At 38.3% G+C, this 25,044-nt stretch overlaps 1 protein-coding gene across 2 annotated transcripts; it reads left to right on the forward strand.

Moving 5' to 3' along the window:
- Nucleotides 1–14,196: 14,196 nt before the first annotated feature.
- LOC581610 (synaptotagmin-9-like) lies at nucleotides 14,197–17,570 on the forward strand. 2 transcript variants are annotated; one of them, XM_030986374.1, is made up of 3 exons: nucleotides 14,197–14,456; nucleotides 14,963–15,068; nucleotides 16,817–17,570. In XM_030986374.1, exons 1-3 carry the CDS (start codon nucleotides 14,286–14,288, stop codon nucleotides 17,176–17,178), a joined length of 639 nt encoding a protein of 212 aa, XP_030842234.1. In that variant the 5' UTR covers nucleotides 14,197–14,285; the 3' UTR covers nucleotides 17,179–17,570. The 2 variants fall into 2 exon arrangements, with proteins under 2 accessions (XP_030842234.1, XP_030842235.1); XM_030986375.1 differs by having other exon boundaries at nucleotides 14,278–14,453.
- The last annotated feature ends 7,474 nt before the right edge of the window (nucleotides 17,571–25,044 follow it).

Raw genomic sequence — 25,044 nt, forward strand, 5'->3', positions numbered from 1 at the left:
CCCCCCCCCTGGTCAAAAAAAGAAAACAAAAGACGCCCCCCTCCCCTCTGTAAAAAAAAAAGTTTTAAACAAAATTTGTGACCAGAAATTTACCACTTTTTTGCTCAAGGGGGGGGGGGGGGGGGGGGGTGTTGAGTTTTAAAAAAAAAGCGCTCACTACCCGCCCCCCTCCCCCAGGATAGAATATAGCATAGTAGTACAGTATGGTGTAGTAAGGCACACATTGAGCACACATTGGTGTGTATGTGTGAATGCAATTTTTTTTCCTTTTTTTTCTTCCTTTTTATAACAAATACAAAATTCAAATAATGTACTTAGTTTTTTATACAATTACTGGAGACAGACTTTTACATAAGGCCCGGCCTTCCTGTCTAGTCTCCAAATACTTTCATTAATGTACATGTTTAAAATGTTTTTCCCTTGTCCATCATGTCTTCTCCACTTGTGTTATCCTCATGTTATATATTGATACATGTATTATATTCTAATTTTTTATATGTTTGTTTTCCTTGTATATTTTTAATGAAAGTTTTGAATAAAGTGAACTTGAACTTGAACTTGAATCTGTTACCATTGTGTGAACTGTGGATGATCAATATTCAAACCAGCAAGCCTTGTTTTAGTAGTCCTCGAAACTTTTTTAAAGGGGGGGGGGGGTGGTCAGAATACCATCATGGATGAAAACAAAATTCTTGTATCCTTACCCCCCCCCCCCCCCTCCCCCCGCCCCTCCCCCCCGCCCCCCCGCCCCTTCCTCCCACCCATCGATAAAAATGCGCCTTTAAACACGTTTTAACCGGAAGGCAGAGCTTAGCACATAAAAAGAATTCATCATTTTGCGTCATCGCGACACCATGTCGAAAGTGCAACGATTATCCTTAAAACATAGAGGCCCGAATTCACAAAGGAGGTTTGTCGACAAACCTTGGTTTTCGTACGTCATATGACGCGTTTTACGCGTTTTTTTACAAACCTGGTTTGTAAAGAACAAAAGGAGGTTTGGCGAAACAAAAGGAGGTTTGAGCTCAAACCTTGGTCAGAACTCAAACCTTGCTTTGTGAATTCGGGCCAGAAAAGATAAAAGCGGATTATCTCCTCATCAACCTATTTTGCCCATCGACTTTGCTCCACCCTCACCCAGCAATCCCTCTTTGTGGAAACCACGCTTGTGATCGGGAACAAAAGGAGACGTTCTGCTGGCCCCCTTTCTAGGTTTCGATTATATATTGGTGCCTATCCGACTGGAATAGCACTGCAATGGTAATGAGACGTTTAAAAATAGCTTATCGTGGTACAGATGATGTCAGTGAACGCAGCGGGCTATCTTCAATACTTAACGTTGATCTGAGAATAGAAGTGTCTGACATGTACCATTTGAAGCTCTTGGAAAGGGAGTTTAGCTCTGGTAAAGAACCAAAATAATTTGCGAGCTTTTTAATTCTTTGAATGACAGTTTGGAGTAATATCATAGTAGAAATGTCCCTGTCTATTGGAAGGAATACTCTTTAATTACCCTCATATTCGCAATGTGATAATAAAAAGCTAAAATGTGCTGACCAAACATTCATGCCAATTTTGTGTGTGTAGTCGACGTCGGTTTACCAATTTCTGAGCGCAGCTAGCGCATATGTATACAGCGATAATGTGTCATATTTCATTTCGTTCTGATGATTTAAAAAGTATACAATATACATCAGTTTTGTTTAACGTTCTAAATAATTCATCTTTCTCAGTTGCTTCCAGAGAGTTTTCTTCACAGTTTAATCTCGTGACCAGTATAGTCGACTTTATCTTTAACGATCCGAACGCTTGCTGAGGTTTGCACTATATTTAGAAACGATCCGAACGAATTCTATTTTCAGCATGTATTCTGACTGTTCAACTATAAATACATGTGACTAATAACAGGTCAATGTACTTTAAGTGTGTTATGAGTCCATAACAGGTGAATGAACCATAGTTTGTGACAAACCCGAAACCGTGATTCAGAAAACTACCTGAAAAATGTAAAAGTTAGGAGAATAGTTTCCATCCCCTTATGTTGACTTTCTTAGTTATTAGCCAAGTGATTCTATCACATCTTTCACGGTTTCTTACTATCTGCTGTGTAAACCATTGGCCCACTTCTTTCAAACTCCAAAATTGCCATTTCTTCATAATTCATTTAAAAAAAGGTATTCTAAACATCAAAATGTGTCTAGTAAAAAAGTAACAATTAAGACCTCTTTAATTTAAACACACATACGGCAACGGTCAAGTTCATGAATTCATTCTCAAACTAAATCATAGATCAGTTTTCTTCAAAGAGTTTTAAAACTATAAAGGAGGACTTAATGTGAGTCATCCTATCGTGTTTGCAGGAAAAGAATGTGTCTCGTCAAGGAATTCTACTTTTTTTCTCATTATTTTCAGTATTTGCATAATGGAAAGACAAATATCAGCGAGGCTAGGCCATAATTTCATTCGTGAGGTATCCATAATTGAAGAAATTTTCCGTAGAGCTAGACATGTTTACATACATAATTTTCAATCAGTTTCAAAATGCCCTACACCCACCAAAATGATTTTAGGCCAGAGATATCCATCATTGAATAAAGGCCTAGTCGTACTTCAAGATATTTGACGATAATATATATATATCTTTGCTTGGGATATTAATATGTAAACAAATGTTGTAAAAAAATAGCAAGCGATTATTTTGGATGTTGGTTATTTTCCACCAAATACCTTTATATAGGTCACACAAGACAACATTTGAAGTTAGCACACATACGAGAGCAACTACTCTCGAAAACTCAACCTGACACAATTTCAATAGCCTTGTGCACCATCTATTGAAACGTAAGAACATAGCAATGATGAAGTGCGAAATCCGAAAGCGATTTCTATGGGACATACAATAGGGAATTGAAATTTCCATTAAGTGGATTTTTCAAAAATAGTCGAGGTCGTGTTTACAATAGATGATTATCCTTTTGTCCGTGAAGACCAATATTTCTCTTTTCAAATAAGTTAAGAATAGAGAAACCAATCACTTTATCATCATTTTATTCAGCACTTAAAACGCATTCACAATGCAAGGCTTACAATATGGGCCTTCGAGAAGATTATCCGTTCGAAATTACAATTATTATTATTATCATTATTATTATTATTTATTTGGCACTTTCTAAAGAAACAATATACAATGTACATAGGACAAAGCGAATGATTACAACAATTTGACACTTGCACACCCGACCAGGTGGCCTGGGTAAGGAACAGGTCAACTTAATGTCGATGGCCGACCTTCCCACACCTGATCGGGTGTACAAACATCATGACATAAAGTGTGGATACAACATAGAATAAAATCACATATTCAATTTTTTTTTTTAAATGACAGAAGTTCAAACATACATGTACATGTAGCTTAACTGCATCATAAAGTAATGCCAGTTAGAGAGATGAAGAATAGACAAAAGACAGAAGAGAGAGTAGAAAAATAATACCAGACAGGGAAGGGGGACAGGAGAGAGAGAGAGAGAGAGAGAGAGTGTGTGTGTGTGTGTGTGTGTGGGTGTGCGTGTGTGTGTGAGAGAGAGAGAGAGAGAGAGAGAGTGTGTGTGTGTGTGTGTGTGTGTGAGAGAGAGAGAGAGAGAGAGAGAGAGAGAGAAGAATAGGGAGACTGCAAGAAAAATAACAAGTTCTAGATCATGACTGTCTGCCATTTGCATAACATTGTGTTGTAGGTTTTACATTCTATATAATTAAAAGAAGTCGCATCTTTCCAAATTAACCTATTTAATTTCTGCAAAGGGACCTTTTTAAAAATTACAAATAGGTTGTTTCTTCTAACAGCTTTTCAAAAGGTGCCTCTTTTGCAAAAATAAATAAATGTGAGGTCAACTAAGGGTAAAATTTCAAGCCTACAAAAAGAGAAAAAGATAAAGATACAAGTTGGTCCGTTGGTTATTTTCTACATTATTATCCTTTTGACATCTCGTACCTTATAATGCACCGAAAAGTTACTCTGCAGAAATGACGCAGTGTGATAGACGTAGAGGGCGTCAGTAGAGTCGAGCCAAGACGAGCCATTGCATCGGGCGAATCGGAAAGCTAATTCTGATAATAATAATAGGAAGAAAAATAAATTATTCGTGCCATCTCTAGGCACAATGCATGTTTTGGGGGTGTAGTTGTGTTGTTAAACTAACTCAATAGCATACTTTGTGACACAAATAGATGGCAAAATTCGTAGGTTACGTTTAATTCCTTTAAAAGAAGAGTTAAAATAATCCATGATCAGCCATTTACTTTGTGAAATCATTACAAATGTTAAATTCATGTGAAATATAAAATCTTTAAACTGAAACTAAAGTGAAACTAAACGATATTTTGTTTTCGAGATTACGCAATACTCGAGTACGATACAGAGCTCCTACTTTGAAGCAAAAATGTCCTCATTATAAGGGGTAAAGAAAATTCGAGAATGTCTATGGATCTTTAAAAATTAAATTGAAACATTCAAGGAAATTAAAAGTGATTGAAGAAATATAAAGAATTATCAAAAGGAATAGGAGGAAATACTGAAAAAGTAAAATTTGTCTCTCTTTAATCTTATGTTTAGGTTTAGAAACTAATAGTTTTACCCATTTCCTGTGTACATTTTTACTTCCTTATTTCGCCCCGCAAAAATTGACGTTTAAAGTTGATATTCTTATGCGGCAGTAGATTTGTGACGTTAGCCTCCCTAGCAATTCATGAAAGAAAAACGAGAAATATAGCAAGTAATATGCATCTTCAAAAACAATAAGGTAATCAGCCACTTCGAAGATGTACATATTTGTACAAATGACCCCCAAATATCCACAGATCTTTTCCACATGTAGAGTTTACTTTGATGCTAAAGTGATGGAGGTCCTTCACATTATGAACATGACGGACAAAGAAAGAGTACAAAATATACAGTTCCTCGTGTTACCCTCAACAATTGCTGTGGTAGATAAAGGAACATCCCTTCACTGCTATTATGTAAAAATGTGTAGAACAGGTGTCACATACATATTCACCTGTTCTACTCATCTGTACATAATAGCAGTGAAGGGATGTTTGTTTACCCTCTTGAAAAGAATACTTCCACCTGGGTATCATAGAATGTACCTTTTCGAGTGGTGAAGTGTGACGTCATCAAAAATCTATTTTTAGAATTTCTCAATTTTTTCTTCATATACCGAAAGAACACCAAAAATAATGTCCAAATGTAGAAAACCAATTGAATATGTTAAATATTGGCTGAGTTATGACCATCCGAATGAATATATGTCCTATGGGAACTCAGTGTTATATGCTCTGGCTCCTATTAGGAGCCAGAGCATATAACACTGAGTTCCTATGGGGAGTATCTTTATTCAGATGGTCATATCTCAGCCAATATTTAACATATTCAATTGTTTTTCGACATTTGGACATTATTTTTGATGTTCTTTCGGAAAATGAAGAAAAAATTGAGAAATTCTAAAAATAGATTTTAAGGACGTCACGGCTTCGGTACTCTGTGCAATTCGGGTTGCCGAGTGAAAGCACTGCATATTGAGATGAGAATGCATCCGGGCCAACTAATTGCAAAAGTATATAATTTCGAACTGCAGATTTTGTTTGTTATATCCATTTAATTTGTTGCATTATCTCCTTAGTTTAGAATCTACATGACAAGATAAAAGTGTCGTTTTCCCTATACTATATAGGGCGGGGGGGGGGGGGTGCTATAGACTTGAGCTAGTCATGAGGTGGCGCTATAGGCCTACAGGTAACCATATTTTTACAGATTGAGATGGTCGGGGCATGATTTAACTGTCGGAAATGAAAATAAATCAACACTTCTTTCCGATATCATTCAAACGCACTGAAGAAAATCAACTCGCGGTTCTGTAGTTGAATATCAACAGTAGAACTGGGTATTGTTTACATATACATTTTCAGCTCGGTTTCAGGCCTTCCGCTGTGTGCTTACCAAACATTTAGCAACATCTACCATAATTTTACGAACTGGGATCTGAACGAATTTCATTTGTATGAAAGCAGAAACAAAAACATAAAAAGAATGACAAAAGTCTGAAATGTATAATAAAACAATTATTGTTATTGTTTTTTTCCTAAATGCCTTTTTCCTTGGAGCACTACTCAAAATATATAACGGATCATATAGCATGCAGAGAATAAACCCTCCTTAGTCATACATCATTGGGGGAAAATGAATTTTAGACAAAGTCATTTTGTGTTTTGGAAAAAATGGAAACGTCGTTTGCCACTTTATCACAGAGACATTACCAATCGAGCCAATTTGAAGAGCCCATATATATAGTGATTACAACATTAACAAAATCACAACACTCTCTTATTTTTTGTCCGATTCGAGTCGAACTTTCACCAGTCTACTTTTGTGAGTTTTGTGCTTTACTTTAGAGTAATTTGCCTTCAAGGTTGGATTTCCCTTTGAAAACACGGTCGCAACTACATGTACTTGCAGGGCTCCCTTGTAAAGCAGGCCTTGCAGCTTGAATGGGACTACCCTGCTTTTTATAAAGAAAACATGAATAAATAAATATTTTCGAAATATCAACTCAGGGGCAATTTCGATATCCTTTGGTCTATCCCATAAATATCATGTTCGGAAGAAATGGGAGACATGTTTCCATGCGTTAAAGAGAAGGTTGAGTTCTGGGAAGAGGTGGAAAGCAATTTGTGAGCGTTATCATTGTATTATGCGAGTGTGGAAGAACATCAGATAAAAAAAAATGTTCGCTGAATAGCATGGCTCTTCAAAAGCCTTAATATTCTAGATATGGCATGTATAACATCATAACAATCGGGACGGATTTTTATGCCACATGTTCGCGTAGTCCCATATACATCTTTCTGTGTACAGCTCTTGTAACTTAACCAAGACTGTGCCAAATTTCTGATCATTTTGATGATTCCAGAACCTTGCAGTACACACCAATAGTTATATGCTAGAATCTAGATGATCAATCTTTTCTGATCGATTCCACAACGGCTCTTTCACAATGCAATCGCATGACCAGAAATTAACTTTATTTTTAATCTTAGATGGTTGTAACTTTTTAGCCCTTTTATTCACACGATAATCCACGCAAGCCAAGGGTGCTACGGAAGCGCCATGAAGTAGGATGTCGGGGCTGGTTTTTGGCTTTATCCTGCATTCGACAAGAGAGACAGTCAATTCCAGACAAGTATTTTGTCTATTTTTATCAAAACTTTACCTATTAATTGGTATCAGAACTTTATCTATTTGTATCAAAACTATATCTATTTGTATCAAAAATTTAACTATTTGTATCGAAACTATATCTATTTGTATCAAAACTTTACCTATTTGTATGGAAACTATATCTATTTAAAAAAAAACTTTAACTATTTGTATAAAAACACAATCTATTTGTGTCAAAACTTTACCTATTTGTATGGAAACTATATCTATTTGTATCAAAACTATATCTATTTGTATCAAAACTTTACCTATTTGTTTCAAAACTATATGAGATCGAGATTGAGAGAGCATATAGCTCTCATTTATTTCTTCCAATATGTACAATTAAAAATCAAACAAGTTTACAGTATGTCATGCATAATTTCATGTTTACATCAAAATAACAGAGTAATAAGAAACCTTCGGACATTGTATTCATTTAAGAAGGCAGTTAAAACTATGTTATTGTCTAAGTATTGATCATGTCGTGTGTAATTGTACTGTATTCATGTTCGTGTGTACATTGACTGTATATTCAATAATGATGTGTACTCGTCCATGACCTAGCATCGTTTAGCCATTTTATGAATGAACCTGCATTTAATCAGCAGATGTACGAGATTTATTGTGTTATTACCAACGCTCCTTCTCTCCCCTTTCCTTTTCTTCTCTGCAAGTCAGTCTTTTCTATTTGTATTTGTTATTGTTGTTGTATCTAAGTTGAGGGCTGCGGGCACGTCAAGCTACTTTGCTTATTTCTGTAGCCCTCCTGCATCTAATGTATGTTAATTATGCATTCAATTTATTTGTTTAAATTCGTTCATTATCTGTATAAAATTATATACACCTAAAATATTGTATCAAACCATATTATGTTCATGAAAATGTATGATGAAAAAAGAAAAAAAAAGATGCAGAAACCAATAAATCAAATCAAATCAAATCAAATCAAATACATACATAAGAGCTATTAATACAAATAAATGAAAGAAAAGGGTGTCCCGAACAAAGCCTCAAAGGCTTGAAAGGAGGGGATCACCAGAGTATAAAAAAAAACAAAAAAACAAAACAAACAAACAAACAAACAAACAAAAAAGAATAGTTGTTTACAAATGAATCATATATCTATTTGTATCAAAACTTTATCTATTTGTATCAAAACACAATCTATTTGTATCAAAACAATATCTATTTGTATCAAAATTATATCTATCTTATCAAAACTTTACCTATTTGTATCAAAACATACACAGGTATATACCTGCTTGCTCGTTTAATGTCCTTTAAGTGATCAACCCAGCTAATAAGCCGGGATATAAATAGACATCATCATTATATTTATTTCAAGGTTGGAGATATTGAGCTCAATGAATCCCTTTCATGATTAGATATGATCAAAGCTTGTTTGGCGTCCTCGGTCAATCAAAGATTAATTTTCTTTATCTTTCTTTTTCCTTTCTTTTCTCTTGTGTGTTATCCACACAAATGCCAACTCTGCTTTTAGTGGATTTCTTAATTTCCTTTAAAATTCGATTTAATTCATGACAATATCATGCCGATTTATCTTGTATCCTAAGTGCTTTGATTACTTGTTGACATTTAATATTGTATGAGTACAAATAAGTTTCATTTTCTATGTTATATTGGCAATGTCATTTGATATGAATGTTATGTAAGCACTTTTTGTCATGTTTTGATTGAGAAATGGAAATACAATCTTTTGAATTGAATTGAAATTGAGTTGAACGATTAAAAAATGGGGTGGTGAACTACATTAGGCTACTTGTTAGAGCCCTATTTTGGCCTGTACTTTATATACCAATGTAAGTGTATTGCCCCGGTGACACTTGCCCGCATTTTGGTTTGAGCATAGTTTGCGCATAGACACATTCTCTTGCGTGCCAATGCGGGAAGTATTCGTGGTAGCGTGCGGAAGGATGCGGCCGGATGCGGGCCGTGCGTGAAATGCGTGACAGAATTTTCAAAATGTTCAAAATCTTGGCACGACAATTTTGTTTGGCAACGTTCGTGAACACTTCGTGAACTATGCGCATCCTATGCGCTGCCTAGTCGTGCCAGTGCGCGCCGATGCGTGTCTGATGGCCTAGTGGCACGCATGTTCACGACTACTTAACGATTAATTTGCGCATAATTTGCGCATTGGCTGCGCATAATTCCCGCGCAGTTTTCGCATGCCTTGCGCATAGTCTACGAATGCGTGTCCTGGTGGTTACGCATTGCGTGAACTATTCGTAAATTAGACGTGACCATGCGTGTCGCTGCGAGCCACTTATTGGCACGCATTGGCACGCCACAGAGCGGGGCAGTGCGGGACCAAAATGCGGGCAAGTGTCAAAGAGGCATATGCTACAATCTATAGCTTTAACCCTTCATGTGCCCATGTGACATAAGTATAACAATAATAATAATAATTGTAACAATGGTGGCTTCTTTAATACACGGCTTAAATCCGTCACGCCGTGCCATGACGCTCCCGGGGGCGTTTCACAGAACTTGTCATCAGTGACAAATGACAGCTTTTGTTATAAGCTACTGAAATCCTTGATTCTGATTGGTTATCAGTAGATTTGTCACTGATTTTTGTAATTTGTCATTGTAAAAGGGCTTTGTGAAACGGGTCCCTGGTGCTCCAACATCCTAACCTCGGTCACAGCCGAGCGGCTATTAAAATGAACCATTTCGGAGACGAAAGACCACTAAATGGGTACCTGGCAGGAATTAAGTCATTGAAATGCTGGAGAGCTATAATTGCAGTTGGGCTAAAGCCGGGGTAATAATTAATGTGCCTCGGAATAGCATTTCTAGAAAGATGGCGCTATAGAAATGCCTATAACAATTATTATAATTATACCTTTTGTTTGCCATCTAGATATGCTGAATATCTGCGTATCATAGAATGAACCGTCGCATCGGTACACAGATGAATTTTTTATCTGCTCAGGCACAGATAGATATCTAGCATATTGGGTATCCAGTGTGGCAAATGTGGATTAATAGGGACTTTTAGAATTGCACGTCGACATAGTGGACTGCTGCGTGTGACGGCCTTTAAGGCACTGTGACTTCCTTTTAAGGCACTGTCATTGCCTTAAAAGGACGTAACACGTAGTAGTTTGGTGGTCAAGTGAGGCTGGGTCGGGGACAACAGTGTTCATGTCTTCAGCTATTTCATTAGAAACTGGAGAGTCGGTGTGTTTAGAGCTTCTCCAAAGGTAGAAGAATTTGCCTCTTCAGGTACTCGATCTGAAGGAAGGGATTCAATATATTCAGAAGCTTCAGTGGAGGGAGACGATTCTACCTCTTCTTGAAAGGGCTGGGAATCCGGAGAGCTGATAATCTCAGAAGCTGTCTCTTCTACCTCTACAGCTGGCATGTTAGCCACATCAATATCCCTCTCAACAGATGCTTCATCGATCTCCTGCGGACCATGAAGGTGCGGCTGACTAAGATCCTCTTTATGGGGAACAGTAGTATTCTCAATCTCATCTTTCTGTACCTGATTACTAGGAGTGAACTTTATGGGGATCTGAAATAAATTTGAGAAAAAAAGGCATAATATTGATATTGATAACTCTCGAGAACTCGCTCAGATCCTGCCATGACCCCTCGGAGCGCCACCCACCCAGGCGCGCCTCAGGTTAATGGCAGGATGCGCGAGTTCCCTTGAGCATATAAAACCAGCCAGGCCTCTCAAACATGGACCTCAAAGCAGTCGATATCTCTATATTATTATTATGTGTTTACTTGCACTAATTTTTTTGATAACATTTGGAAGAACTTTGAACTAATAGATTTATTACAATTTAAAAAATCAACAGAAAGGTTAAAAAGTGTATGTAAAATTCTTTTTTTTATTACTTTAGATTTAACGGATCAGGGCCCGTATTCAATTCGATACTTAAGTACAAAACTTAAGTATTTTACTTAGTATTTGGCTTAAATAAATTACTTAGCCAAATTTGAGATTCAATTCATTAAGTAAAAGTCTTAAATGCGATTTGAATACGAGATAAGTAAATTACTTAGCTTAACCATTTACTTAGTAAATGTCTTACTTAAGCTAAGTATTGAATTGAATACCGGCCCAGAGCTCTATTGCATAAAACGTACCAAAATGGTAACTTTGCCATTAATTGCAACTTCCATGGAAACTTTGATTTGATTGGCTGTTTATTTATGTTGTCATGGTAGTTGATATTGATGGCAAACTGAAGTTACCATCGATGGTAATTTTTATGCGTCAGTGCCCCATTTTATTTAAAATTGTTTTATTGAATGAACTTTGATTCTTTCTTTGTTATATTTTTTTTTTTACTTCAAAGCATTTTGCTACAGACTGTTAAAATAAAATTTAGGCATCTAGAAGGACTCCCATAAAACAACGGGGAGCCCTTTTTGATAGCAACTGTATGTGCGGCGGTCATAACCAAAAATAAAGTCTCAAATAACATGGAAACCCCTTACTCCTCATTTTAGCAAAATCCAGACCAGAAACTAAAACGAATTTTACTTGTCTATGGCCTAATGTATTTTTTTTTCTAGCCCAAAACCTTAGTTACCAACTATTTTATTCATATTTTATGGCTCAGGTAAAAATATAAAATTGATGAGGTAAAATATCAGAGGTGAAAATGTCAGAGATACAAAATTGCACTCGACAATTGAATTGATTTATTGTCCATAATATGGAAATTCATTGTTCACTGGTACAATTGTGTGTTACAAGGAAATGTACAAAATTAAACAGATTATAAAACATAATAAAAACATAACATCAATGGCGTTTCATCTAAAAATAATATACAGAGCCCATTGTTGGAACTCGTTGAGGCGGTGGAGGCTCAAACCGCTTTCGTGAATATCAACTAAGCCTATCCATTTTCTAAATTCTGCAAGCTGCTAGCCGACACTAAATTCATCGCCTGGCTGGCAAAAGGGCGATAGCTCGAATTTCAGGTAAAAATTGAAGCGCTAAGCAGAAGGGCGTTAGCACTAAATCGCCTCAAACTCTTATAAAACTGACTTATTTCCGAGAAATGGCCGTGTTCTGTTATAACATTTTTATTAGTCTTTTAAGTTTTAAAACCATTTTCGGGACGGAAATCAGTTTAAATATAAAACAAATCTTTAAATGCGAAAAATTCGAAAAGTAGTTTTCGAGTCGCTCGCGCGCCAACGCCCTTCTGCCAGCTGGTCGATCACAGTGAAAGTATAAATTTGTCATCTCAGCTTTTTCCAAGAACTTTGAGAGTGGTAAGGTGTCATTTTCTCGGAAACATAATGTCGGGAATCGAAAATAAAATCCTATGGAAACAAATAAGAAGCAAAAGCGCTCGGGCAAGGTATGCTAATGTACCAAGGACAAGACAGAGTGGGCGACATAGTAGAGTAAAGCGGTACACAAATGAAAACATATAAAACTTGGGCCAATTAAAGTCGCAGAGACTTGACCTCATACCCAGAGCAAAAAGACTAAAAGGCAAGAATAGTTGTATGGCTTCATTAACCAACATGAATATATAGTTGAGGAAGCTTGGAAAATACAACATTTTACAAACCCGTGTAGATGAGAGAACCACTCTGAAAGCAACGGTCAAAATGGAGGCACCATTAATTATCCTAACTAGCTCAACTAACTTCAAGTATTCAAGTTCGCGCGCACGCAGCTTGCCCTCTTCCAACTCTGACGATGTTTTCACCAGCCCAAGCAACTTGCAATACAAGTCTCGTCCGAGTATAACTCGTCCTTCTGACTCTCATCAGTTTTGTATACCAAACCTAACGGTGAGCTCCACCAGCATGCATAATATTCACAAGGCGAATAGCTTCAATGACATTAAGAAACACCACAGTGGGTCCAGACTTACTGTGCCGATCCAGCATCCCCGTTACTTGAGGAGCAGACCGTCCGTCACTTCTGAGAATGTGATAACTGGCATGAAACCGCGTGACAACGGTAAAGGGTGGATCAGACGAGAATCCAGCCAAATGTCACGATTCTGCAACGGTCAATCGAATACCTTTTCGGTTAACGACAACAAAAAGCAACGAAAGCGTGCCAAGGGATTGACGCTGAAGGAGATCAAGCAATTAGCGTTGTACGAACAGGTCGGCGATACGTACGGCCACATCGTCGCCGGAAACGTCGGTGTGTCTCTCACGCCGTATGGATTCCCTGTGCTACAGGAAAGCCCACGGGACTTAACAGACGAATCCAAATTTCATACTTTCAGATATGGTGCAAAGTCTTTTAATTTGATACAAAACGACCGTCCCCACCACCATTACATGTCGCCAACAGTTAGTACTTTACCGAGCGAATGCCAGACCCCGGTCATCGAAGTGACCATAACGTATGATGAAATGCGTATGATAAGGCTCTCTTCATTGAAAATGAAAGGAATCAATGACAAGAGGCGGGTAATAATCACCGCAGACATTGCCTCACATCTGAGGAGAAAGCGAGTTATAGGGCCACTGGTGTCGGTCGATGGTAACTGTGAATACAACAAAGATGTGGTGTTCTTTCGAGCGCAAGAATCACACTTCGAACTCAGCCAGATCAAGGTTTGTGTTTTAATGGATTTTTGTACAATGGATATCAATTTTTTTCACAATATATCCCGTCTGAGTTTCTGTGTTTAGTTTTAAAAAAGTTAACTGATTAGGCAAACGATTTTTCCGCGAGATAGGGATGTCATAAAATAATAATAACAATAATAGTGGCTTCTTATATAGCACACATGTCCGTCACGTTGCGACGTTCCTGGCGCAACCTGTCTAAACCTGTCCAACCTGTCTAAACCAAGTTTAAGACATTTCATTTGGTTTATCCAGAAATGGCTAAAGAGCAGGCGGAATCCTCCCTAGAGCTGAACGGAGCGTTATGTATCTGGATAGCTTGCGTACACTGGCAATGTTTACTCATTTTTTCCCGGGGCCATTAATGTCTCGTCTCATAAAATGCACATTACTCTGGTTAACTTTACGCTGATTAGATAGCAAGAAATGTAATATGTGTACTCACTATTTCGTTTTTCTTTACACTTTTCAGCTGACAGCACACACCGAGAAGCACCGGTTTGGACGCCGGAACCTCCTGGGATCGACAACCATCTCTCTCCGTGACCTGACCGTTGGGGGGAATACTTACACACGTCCACTCTATCCAAATCTTCCTAAAGTGGTAAGGGGATCAGTTTTGTCTGTCTTTTCTTTCCTTCTACCTTTCTTGTTTGTTCTTGTTCGGTATTTCTTTTTCTATTTATCGTATAATGTTATCCAGGGGCACCCACAAATCAAATTTTGAATCCATTTTCAAACCACCATCAGTGATTTTATAAACAGAGAGCAATTCATAATCCTTCCAGCATTTAGTTTTCTTAAATTCAAATGAGACCTTTGAAATAATGAAATAATGAAACTGATCACAAAGGGCACCTATAAGTTTTATGGATACATTATTCTTTATGAAACTTAAGCGCTACATATATCAATATGTTGAATACCTGGGTGGAGAGAAAGGATGTAGATAAATGCCTTGCTTAAGGACAAAAGTGCCGCGTCGACGATCGAACCCAGGACCTTCACATTGTCAGTCAAATGCTTTAAACACCTATAATTACGACACCTATAATGACTTTATGCAAATTCAATCTAATCCAATACTTTATAATTGTTTGTGGTTTTTAGGATCTTGGGAGACTTCGATTGGTGCTATGTTATCACAGAGAGAAACGACGTCTTTTGGTTACCGTGGTTCGGGCTACCAATTTGCCGAGCAGGGTGATACCTGCAGGTAAGAAAAATTTCCTTCCAAGTAAAATGTAAATATATATGTATAAAATAAAAGAAATTAAGATGCTCCATATACGAAGAGATTGTTTTACAAATTTTCGCCCTTAGAGCTTTGTCAAGAAGGATTTTATTTGACTTTCAAAGACGTATTGTTATGCATCAAAATATGCACATCCTATCAGTATAAAATGTCCCAAGGCGCAAGGAGAGAGAGGACACGAATACGTACGTCAATAAAAAAGAAATTAGCGAGTTGAAAGAGCGCGTAGGAAAGAGGTATGCCGTAAGAACAGGTCATGAATAAACAAAAGGCAGATAGAGAAGGAGAGCACGAGAGAGGACATGTGAATAAACACGTCAGTAAAGGAGAAAGAAGACATATAAGAGAGGGAGAGGGAGAGAGACAGAGACAGATAATTAGTTCATAGCTTAAGTAAATTCTAGGACATGATATCAATATTGATCATCTCTTTGTATCGCATAGCATCACCAGCACTGGTATGGTTTAATCCACACGTTAATAAACATGAGAAAGAAGCTCTGTAATTACCCAGAACTGCAAGCCCAAAGTTGTTTTTCGTGGTCCATTCCAATAATTCAGAATGAACGACGCAGCATTTTTATATTCCTCTTTAAAGTAGACATTCATTGATTTTAAAAACTAATGTCATTTTCATTATTGCAAAGTTGAAACTTTGATTCGACAAGGTTATCAAAATTCAATGCTTGGAAGCATTTGAAGTAATGATTATTATAAATTGTAAAACGCTTAAATACAGCACCGGCATAGCACCTGAAGAGCTCTCCGAACGCTGCTGAGATTATGCGAGATCACAGTATGGACATGATTTGCACAAGCAGACGATGTCCCATGACATCTCACACATTTTCAGTGCCTGTGTTTTCATCTTCTCTTGAGTTCTTTCTTTTACTTTACTACCGTCAGGCTAAATGTAAAATCTATTGCCTCAATCTAAACCCCGCGCATGGTTTTATTTTAATGACAAATGCAGCGATACAAAAATAAAGGAATCTTTCGCTTGTAAAAAAAATGAGACGCCATTGTATCTTCAGCTGCACACACCGCAGTATGTTCGGCGTTTCAAGAGGGAACAAATGCCGTCCTTAATATCATTCCGGGGGGTTTTCAATATAAAAATCTGGTTTCTTTGATTGTTAGTTAACCCCTATCCTGTGTATTTACAAGCAAAAGATTTTAGTTATCAGAATCGGGTTATATCGCCTTTTGAATGGTTTGACATGCCATTACATTTATATACACTTAACTCAATATAATTTGACAAATGATAGCTTTGCAATTATGTTCATTCTTTATGGGATGTCGTCTGCTTGGGCAGTATTGGTCCATATAGTGACGTCATTAAAACATCGTTATTTTTCCGGCGAATCTCTCGTATATCCCAGCTGCTATGGAGGTGGTTGTATTTGTATTTTTATAAATCACCCGATATGTAATTGACCTAAAACTTGTACGATGGTCATCTGTTAGCTTACCAGTTTCTAGTGATCCATTAGTTGACATATTTGTGATTTTCTTTGTATTTCACCATTAAGACGAATTCGCGTCCTTACTTACGTTGGAGTAAGTTAAAACAAGAACTGCTTCTCTAACTTGCAATTTGAGAACAAGTTTAAGACCATGTTTCAACCATACTTAATTGACGTTCATGCATCATTCTGATTTTATTGTGTCCTTTTCTTTTTTCCGTTCTCATTTGAAATTTACAGATAGCTATGTGGTTGTTGAATTGCGAGGCAGCGACAACGAAGTCCTGGCGCAGGTACGGACCAAGGAGAGACACTTCTCCAACAACCCAGTATACAAAGAAGTGTTCAGCTTTGATCTACCCTCGCGTCCAATTGAAGACTGGGACTTCACAAACATTCAGCATCCTTTAGATAACGTCTCATTGACCATTACAGTCCACCGCAGGAAGCTTTTCTTTGGGGATGACACCATTGGTTGCGTCACACTGAGGTCCGAAGTGAGGACGAACGGCTATTCACATCTTTGGAAATGCAAGAGGTCCCCCTACCAGCCGATCACCGAATGGCATGATTTAAAAAGCGTAAGCAAGTTCATAACTTGATAAAGGCTTAAATTAAATTCTTCCATTTTGGCTGAATCATTACCATTTTGGGATCAAACTTCCAGCCGACCCATAGAATTTATGTGTATATATTTTTTATTCTAAGAATATTGTCCATAATTATGTCACGTAAATCTCACAATTTAACATGTTAAAAGCCGAATATACATTGTTTATATGTTCATGAATATTATGTAATTTTTATTGAATTCATTCACAAAAGTGCATTTTCTGATTCACATTTAAAAGTTTTCTTTTCATATTGGAAAGAAATCCTCTTTATTCACGAACCACCTCCATGAGTGTGGGAAGGGGAAAGTTAAAGTGCCTGTCTATTTTAAATATAATTTGTTTCGTGTTACTTGTCATGTTTACATCATGAACTAAATAAAACTCGCCTCTTGGTCGGTGAATAATCTAATAATTCTTGTTAATTAATCTTTTGTTTTTGTTTCCTAGTTAGGATGTAATGTGAAGTAAGAAGTTCTTTTGAAGTGTTAAGTTCCAGAAGCGGGGATGCAGCTCAGGCGACCGGGTTATTTCGTTAAAGATGAAGTTGAGTTCTGGTCATGCGATTGCATTGTGAAAGAAACGGTGTGGAATCGACCAGAAAAGGTTGATCATCTAGCATATAAGAATTTGTGTGTATTGCAAGGTTCTGGAATCATCAAAATGATAAGAAATTAGGTCAAGTCTTGGTAAAGTTACAAACACTGTACACAGAAAGATGTATATGGGACTACACGAACACGTGGCGTAAAAATCCGTGACCCCGGGGTTTTACGATGTTGCATGACATATTTAGAATATGAAGGAATTTGAAGAGCAATGCTTTTCAGGGAACATGTCTTATTTGATGTTCTTCCACACTCGCATAATAAAAATGATAACGCTCACAAATTGTTTTTCACCTCTTCCCAGAACTCATCCTTCTCTTTAAGTCATTTAAATATAACAACACGGTAGTCTCTATAGAGCACTTTCGAGCGGGAGAGGGGGGGGGGGGGGTTCTGACCAATGATGCTAGCCGTTTCATAACTCATGACATGCATTGAGAGGGGTATAAATTAACGGACTTGAAATTTAAATCACCATAATGTATCGTCAATGATAAGACATTTTAAATCGGCTACACAAAAAGCGGTTGTTGGAAGAGAGAGAGAGAGAGATATATATAGAGAGAAGGAGAGAGAGAGGGGGGAGGGTCGGAAGAGTGAGAGATAGGGAAAGAGAGGGGTTGTACAAAATATATATGAAATCCCCTATAGGTGGGTCATGATACTCAGATGTTCTATATTTTAAAAGAAATTGATGGATAAGATTATTTTGACTCGATGGATGGGACTGGAAGAATGGGTGGGGGGGGGGGGTGTCTCTACTCCCACCTTGAAAGTTGCTTAGAATTTTGATCCCCCAAAAATGTTTTTCTTGCCGTTTAACCCCTAAAAAGATGGACTATAAGCCCATACGGTTGTGTGGGATGGGCCTCCCATCCTGTCTTGCAAAAAGACATTTTAATTCCCTTAAGAAGTTTCATGATGAGTAAACTTGAATAGTGATAGAATAGTAATGAGAATAGATCCCCTTTCCACTTTTTGAAATTTGAAATTCCACAGGTGTGAAAAAATGGAGGGAAAAAAAAAAAATCTCTTACCAAAATGATGGATTAGACTTAGTATAGTATACATCTAAGGAGGGATTGGAGGGGGCATTGAAAACAAAATCATATAACTTGCCTGGAAAAACTTGGAGACCCCCCACCCCCTCCCCCCCCCCCCCAAAAAAAAAATGTTGATTACAAAAGTGCGTACAGATTACATTACAAAGGGGGTAATTATGGGAGGGGAGTGCCCTTCCTATCCTGAACTTTGCGATTTTAAAATGTTAAATACATTGTCCTATGATCAGATGATTTGGGGATTCCTTACGACGACCATAGCTAAGCATGATATCCTCCAACGAGAGATAGAGTAGAAAGAGGAAAAGCGCATCATTTTTCAAATAAGCCAACTATTATCAATAATAATATATACAAATATACACTGTCTTGAGAGGTTCTGGTTAAAAACTATGCGCAAGAGGTGACTCCAATAGTACTATTTGCTGAGGGGCGCAGCCCCGAAGCAAATGGTACTTTTGGACTCACCGAGGCCCAAAGTTTTAACCAGTATCTCAAATAGAAGGCATGGTATATTTGTTTTATAACTTGCATCAAAAATTTATTTTATTAAAAAAAAAAAAAAAAAAAAAAACATTTTGGGGATTTTTAAATTATTTTTTAGAACAAAGTAGGAATCACCTTCCTGTTATTTAATATTCCTTCACTATATCTTTTAATGATCCACAACATTCTATTCTTGACATTTTTATATAATGGTTAATGGAATTCATATTTAATGTCTTCCCTCACGTGCTGTTAGGTGAATAACTACAGAAGGAGGATCAGATAATGATGTTTTCGTCCGACAGTTCTGCGATTTCCCTGTAATCAGCGCTAAAAATACACGGAGGCGGTGGGCGATTCGCCCCCGTGAGCTCCATACTCGCCCCCGTCAGGTTGCTCAAGGGGGCGATTGTAAAATGAAAAATCGCCTCCATGGAATTATAAAATAAAGATTTTCTGATATAACTTTAAGACAATATTGAGTATCAATTTTTAAACCTTAAACCAATGAAAATGGAACTTAGATGGCGCTTTCTCTCCCATCTCTATGAGTATTACCGATAAATACAACGGAAGCTCGCAGTGCATGCAGCTAGTGCGGCAGTCAGCAATGCTATACTGCGCCGGAAGTAACGGTGTGCACGCTGAAGCCCAATATATGCTGGAGCTGGAGACGATCGCGCAAAGACTGAAACACTGGAGAAGTTTTTCGTTGTGAAAAGTGTGAATCCTCTGAAATTTGGTGATTGTAAAAGACCAGCGCAAGTAATGTAACTCAACCATTAAATCAATATTGAGAAGAAGAAGAAGATGTTGCTGAGGGGCGGATCTAGGCGGTTTAGGGGGTTTAACCCCCTCCCCCTTGGGCTGCCAAGTGAAAATGTGATGTGCATAGAAAAATGCTATCATGTGTCCAGACCTACACAGTATTAGTAGATGCCAGAAAAACATCACTAACGGGGGTTAAAAAAAGGCAAAAATTCGCCTCGCCGCTTTGCGACTCGTGGACGATGCTCCGCATGTTAGCAGATGCCAGGAAAACATCACTTACGGGGGTTCAAAATAGCAACAACAAAAATCGACTCGCGGTTCGTGGACGATGCTCCACATCGTATTTGGGTTACCCCTCCCCCCTCACCCTTGGCAAAAAAGATAGATCCGCCCCTGTGTTTTGGAAGGATATGGTAAAGAATAAAAGTAAAGAAAGAATGTAAATAAGGTTGCTCCGAATAATGAGGAGGAAATTATGTGCAAAACGGGAAGAAATGGAGAGAATGTCATCACGGGATAAAAGTCAATAACATCAATGTTACAAGTAAATTTCTAACAGGGAAAATGCCGACTTGAATAAATGATAATGATAGAATACCAAGGAGTTTCTTGGGTACAAATTTAATGGAAATTTGTATTAAAATAAGAGCCCCCGTCAGCACTAAAAGAGCCCCCGTAATAAGGCTCACGGGGGGCTCTTTTTTCTTTGGAAGAGCCCCCGTGGACAAAAAAATAATTTGAGCCCTGCTTATAATAATGTCTTACATTATCTCGTATGTAAGGAGGCACCGTGACAGCATTGAGGGCGATTGACGATACGGAACTCCCGACATCCTTCGACCAGTCACTGCAGGGTCTAGTGGTTCACACCCGTCCTGGTTTGTCCTCGCCGGTGTGAAACTGCCACCAGTTCCCCGAGAGAGTGCCGGTAGTAACTTGCAAGAGCTACCGGTACTTATCCACCTTTGCAAGCAGCCTTCATTATGCGCAACAGTATGAAACTTCATACCGGTTCGGTCGTCTTCCGGGTTAACAAGGACCGCGCTGTTAGATCAGGACTTCCGTCGACAGTGCCAAGTATGCTAGGAAGCAAACAACAACAACAAGAAGATGACACCAGCGGAATTACTACAATGACGTTTGGACAGTGGAATGTCAGGACACTCCTCGATCGGGAAGGAACTGGCAGGCCAGAGAGAAGGACTGCCCTTGTAGCCATGGAGCTGGAGAAGTACAAAATTGACATTGCTGCTCTGAGTGAAACACGTTTCTCCGAGTCAGGTAGGTTCGATGACATGGGCTACACATTCTTCTGGAGCGGCAAGCCGGACGGGATACGACGAGAGGCTGGAGTGGGATTCGCCATCAGAAAAGAGATCTTAGCCAAGCTCACAGAAATGCCTAAAGCGGTGAATGATAGAATTATGACAATGACAGTACCACTGATGAAGAAGGGAAATGCTACTCTCATCAGTGTATACGCACCAACCATGACGAGTTCGGATGAAACAAAGGAGAACTTCTACAATTAGCTTAGACGAACGTTGCGGGACACCCCCCGGACTGACAAGCTGATATTGATGGGAGACTTCAATGCCCGGGTAGGACGAGACTATGAGAAATGGCAGTCGGTGTTAGGCAGGCACGGAATCGGTAAATGTAACACCAATGGTGAGCTACTTCTAGCGCTGTGCTCTGAGTTCGAACTCCTACTGACAAACACCGTGTTCAAGCAGAGGGAAGAACACAAAACCACCTGGATGCACCCTCGCTCTAAGCATTGGCACCTGATTGATTACATCATAACAAGACAACGAGACAGAATGGATGTTCACAGCACAAGAACTATGCGTGGAGCTAACTGCTTGACCGATCACCAGCTACTAAGATCAAAGATTGCATTTGCTTTACGTTCAAAGCGTAGGAAGCAAGGAGCTACTAAACTTGCAAAGCTGAACACAGACCGGCTACACGTCAACACACAACGGCTAAAGCTAGAGCAAGATATGGAGAAAGCTCTGGCGACTTGGGGAGTGCAAGAGGGAATGACAGTTGATCAGACCTGGGCATCACTCAGCAAAGCAGATAGTACCATTTGACCGACACCGAGCGCTGGAAATGCTTTAATTATAGCTGCTCTGATTATGACCTCTGGACTTCTGTAACGTCATGTAAACTTTAACTCTACCTACCTACTCTTGCCAGAACTACCTTATTGGATTCCGAAGATTTGTGGTATGATATTTAACATGACATTCTCATTCGTTTTCTCAGCCTTGAAAACCAATTATCAGGAGTGTCCCACCTATTGATTTTTGTGCTGGGTAGTCACACTTCTGGCCTACGGCGTTAAACGTACGGCCTACACTACGTAAGTCTATGCAAGTCTAACAGTACACGTATGACAAAGCTGACAATCTTCAATTTATTGTGTGCTGAATTGTGTCTTCTCCATCACTCGCTTTATCAAACTGTCACTTTTTGCTTCTGTATTACTCTCATCAGTGGCCTACCTGTAGAATCTGAGTTTTTATCATGCCAATAAATACCAGAAAGTCAAAATTGACTAAGCCAAATGCAAAGCAGGGTGATTGCACCATGAATAGTCATGCTGAAGCCAATTATGACAGCACTGCCTCATCGCCGAGTCCTGAAACAGAGGTCCTTGGAAAGGCTGGCAATACACCGGTTGCTGGCTCGACATCCAACGAACTTCCACAGGTTTCACTGCCGACTGACTCAGCCCAGGGTCAACCTCTCAGTCCAGCAGATTTAGTCAGTGAGGTGATGACAGACCTCATGGCCAATGATACGTTCCATGAAAAGATGATGGCCATGATTACATCTATGGTTCACAAAGTTGTTGATACTACGTACCAGCGCTTGTTGAATTGCAGCGAGGAGAACCGTGGGTCCATCCACGAACTGCATGTTAAGCTTGACGAAGTACAGAAGGATTTCACCAAGCTACACAAGCAGGTCGAGGCGCAACAGGAGCAACTAAAAATTCTCAAGCGAGCAAACAACGACATGGAGCAATATTCGCGTCGTAATTGTATTCGCGTCTTCGGAATCGAGGAGAGTCGAGATGAAAACTGTGAAATGATCGCACTTGATATCTTTCGAAATCGACTTGGCCTCGATGTGTCTTCACCTGATATTGATCGCTGTCATAGAGTTGGAAAGGTTAAGCCTGGATATCATAGAGCACTAATCGTAAAATTCCTTAGCTACCGCGTGAGGTCCAAAACGATCAAATCCCGCAGAAGATTGAAAGGAAGTGGCATCTCAATTCAAGAAGACCTCACTGCGCTAAACCAGGATCTGTATCGCAAAGTGTATACGAGTAAGAAAGTGACCAACTCTTGGACAGCAGGTGAAAGCGTCTGGAGGCAAGTTGAACACATCAATTGTGTCTTCTGAAGCAGATCTTGTACGTCTGAACATATTGTGATGACTCTGAGTGCTTTCCTTTTGCCATTTTCTCATTTCGAATCGACATCATACCGTCCGAACACTGAAATCTGTAGTTCTGGCAAGTTTGATATGTGTTTTGTTTTTTTCCTTGATCGAACAACTGACTTTTTAATCTTTATTTGTTTACTTGTTTTTATCTGTCATTTGTAATAGTATATATGTGTGACTCAATCTTAAGCCGACCCAATTCGTTTACATTTAACGGCCTTGACTCTTTAAACGGAGTGGACAGTGACCTACATCCTCAGTCAAATTACTATTCATGTGATGAGTTCAATGGATTCATAGATGCAAAAGATAAGGTTTCTCAGAATTTTTCCTGTATTCATTTTAATTGTCGAAGTCTCGTCAAGAACTTTGATATATTTTCCCTGTTTTTAAATGACATTCATCATAATTTCACTATTATAGGATTAACAGAAACATGGTTTAAGCCTGAAGATTCATTGAGTTTGTACAACATTGATAACTATGATTTGATTGTGAATAATAGATCTCAAAGAATAGGAGGTGGTGTGGGAATGTTTATTCAAACAGATCTGAAATATAATCAAAGAAACGACTTCACTTTTATGTCTGACAGTTTTGAATCTTTATTTCTTGAATTTCCTGAATTTGACAATGTTTTATGTACATGTACATCTCGTTATTGTGTAGTGGGCGTGGTTTACAGGCCTCCTGCAAGTTCGATTGAAGATTTTTTACAAAAATTTACGGGGATATTAGAGAAAATTAGTCGTGAACATAAATCTTGCTTTTTGCTTGGTGATTTTAATATTGACCTTGCATCGGTTACCAACCGTAGCATTACAGATCGATTTTTAGATACCCTTTACACTTTCTCTGTGTTACCATTGATACAAGCACCAACTCGCATATCTCGCCATAAAGCATCACTCTTAGACAATATTCTTACCAATGCTGATGCCGGTTGTGAATCAGGTATATTATTAAGTGATTTAAGTGACCACCTACCTGTCTTTACTTTTACCAATGTTCTTTTGAAATTGAGTGAAAACATAGATTTACCTGTAAACAAGCGTGTCTTTAATGATGCAAATTTTTTGAAGTTCAGTCAAAGTTTAAGTGAACTAGATTGGCATGATTGTATACAAATTGAAGATTCTAATGTTAACTACAACAGCTTCATTTCAGTGTTCATGGCTTTATACAATGAATGTTTTCCTTTTACCACCATACGCAAAAAAAAAAACTTTAAAAAACCATGGTATACTACTTACCTAAAAAAAATTTCCAATAAAAGACTCAGGCTTTATAGAAAATACTTAAAGAAACCTACTAATGAAAATAAAAACCAATACAATTCGTATAGAAATATTGTTACTAGGGAAATCCGCAAAGCAAAGACAAATTACTATAATCAGAGATTTAAAAATTTGAATGGTAACATGTCAGGGACATGGAAAGTGATAAATAACCGATTGAGAAAGAAA

Source organism: Strongylocentrotus purpuratus, unplaced genomic scaffold (assembly GCF_000002235.5).
Source record: "Strongylocentrotus purpuratus isolate Spur 01 unplaced genomic scaffold, Spur_5.0 spur5_scaffold_15, whole genome shotgun sequence".
NCBI classification, from domain to species: Eukaryota; Metazoa; Echinodermata; class Echinoidea; order Camarodonta; family Strongylocentrotidae; genus Strongylocentrotus; species Strongylocentrotus purpuratus.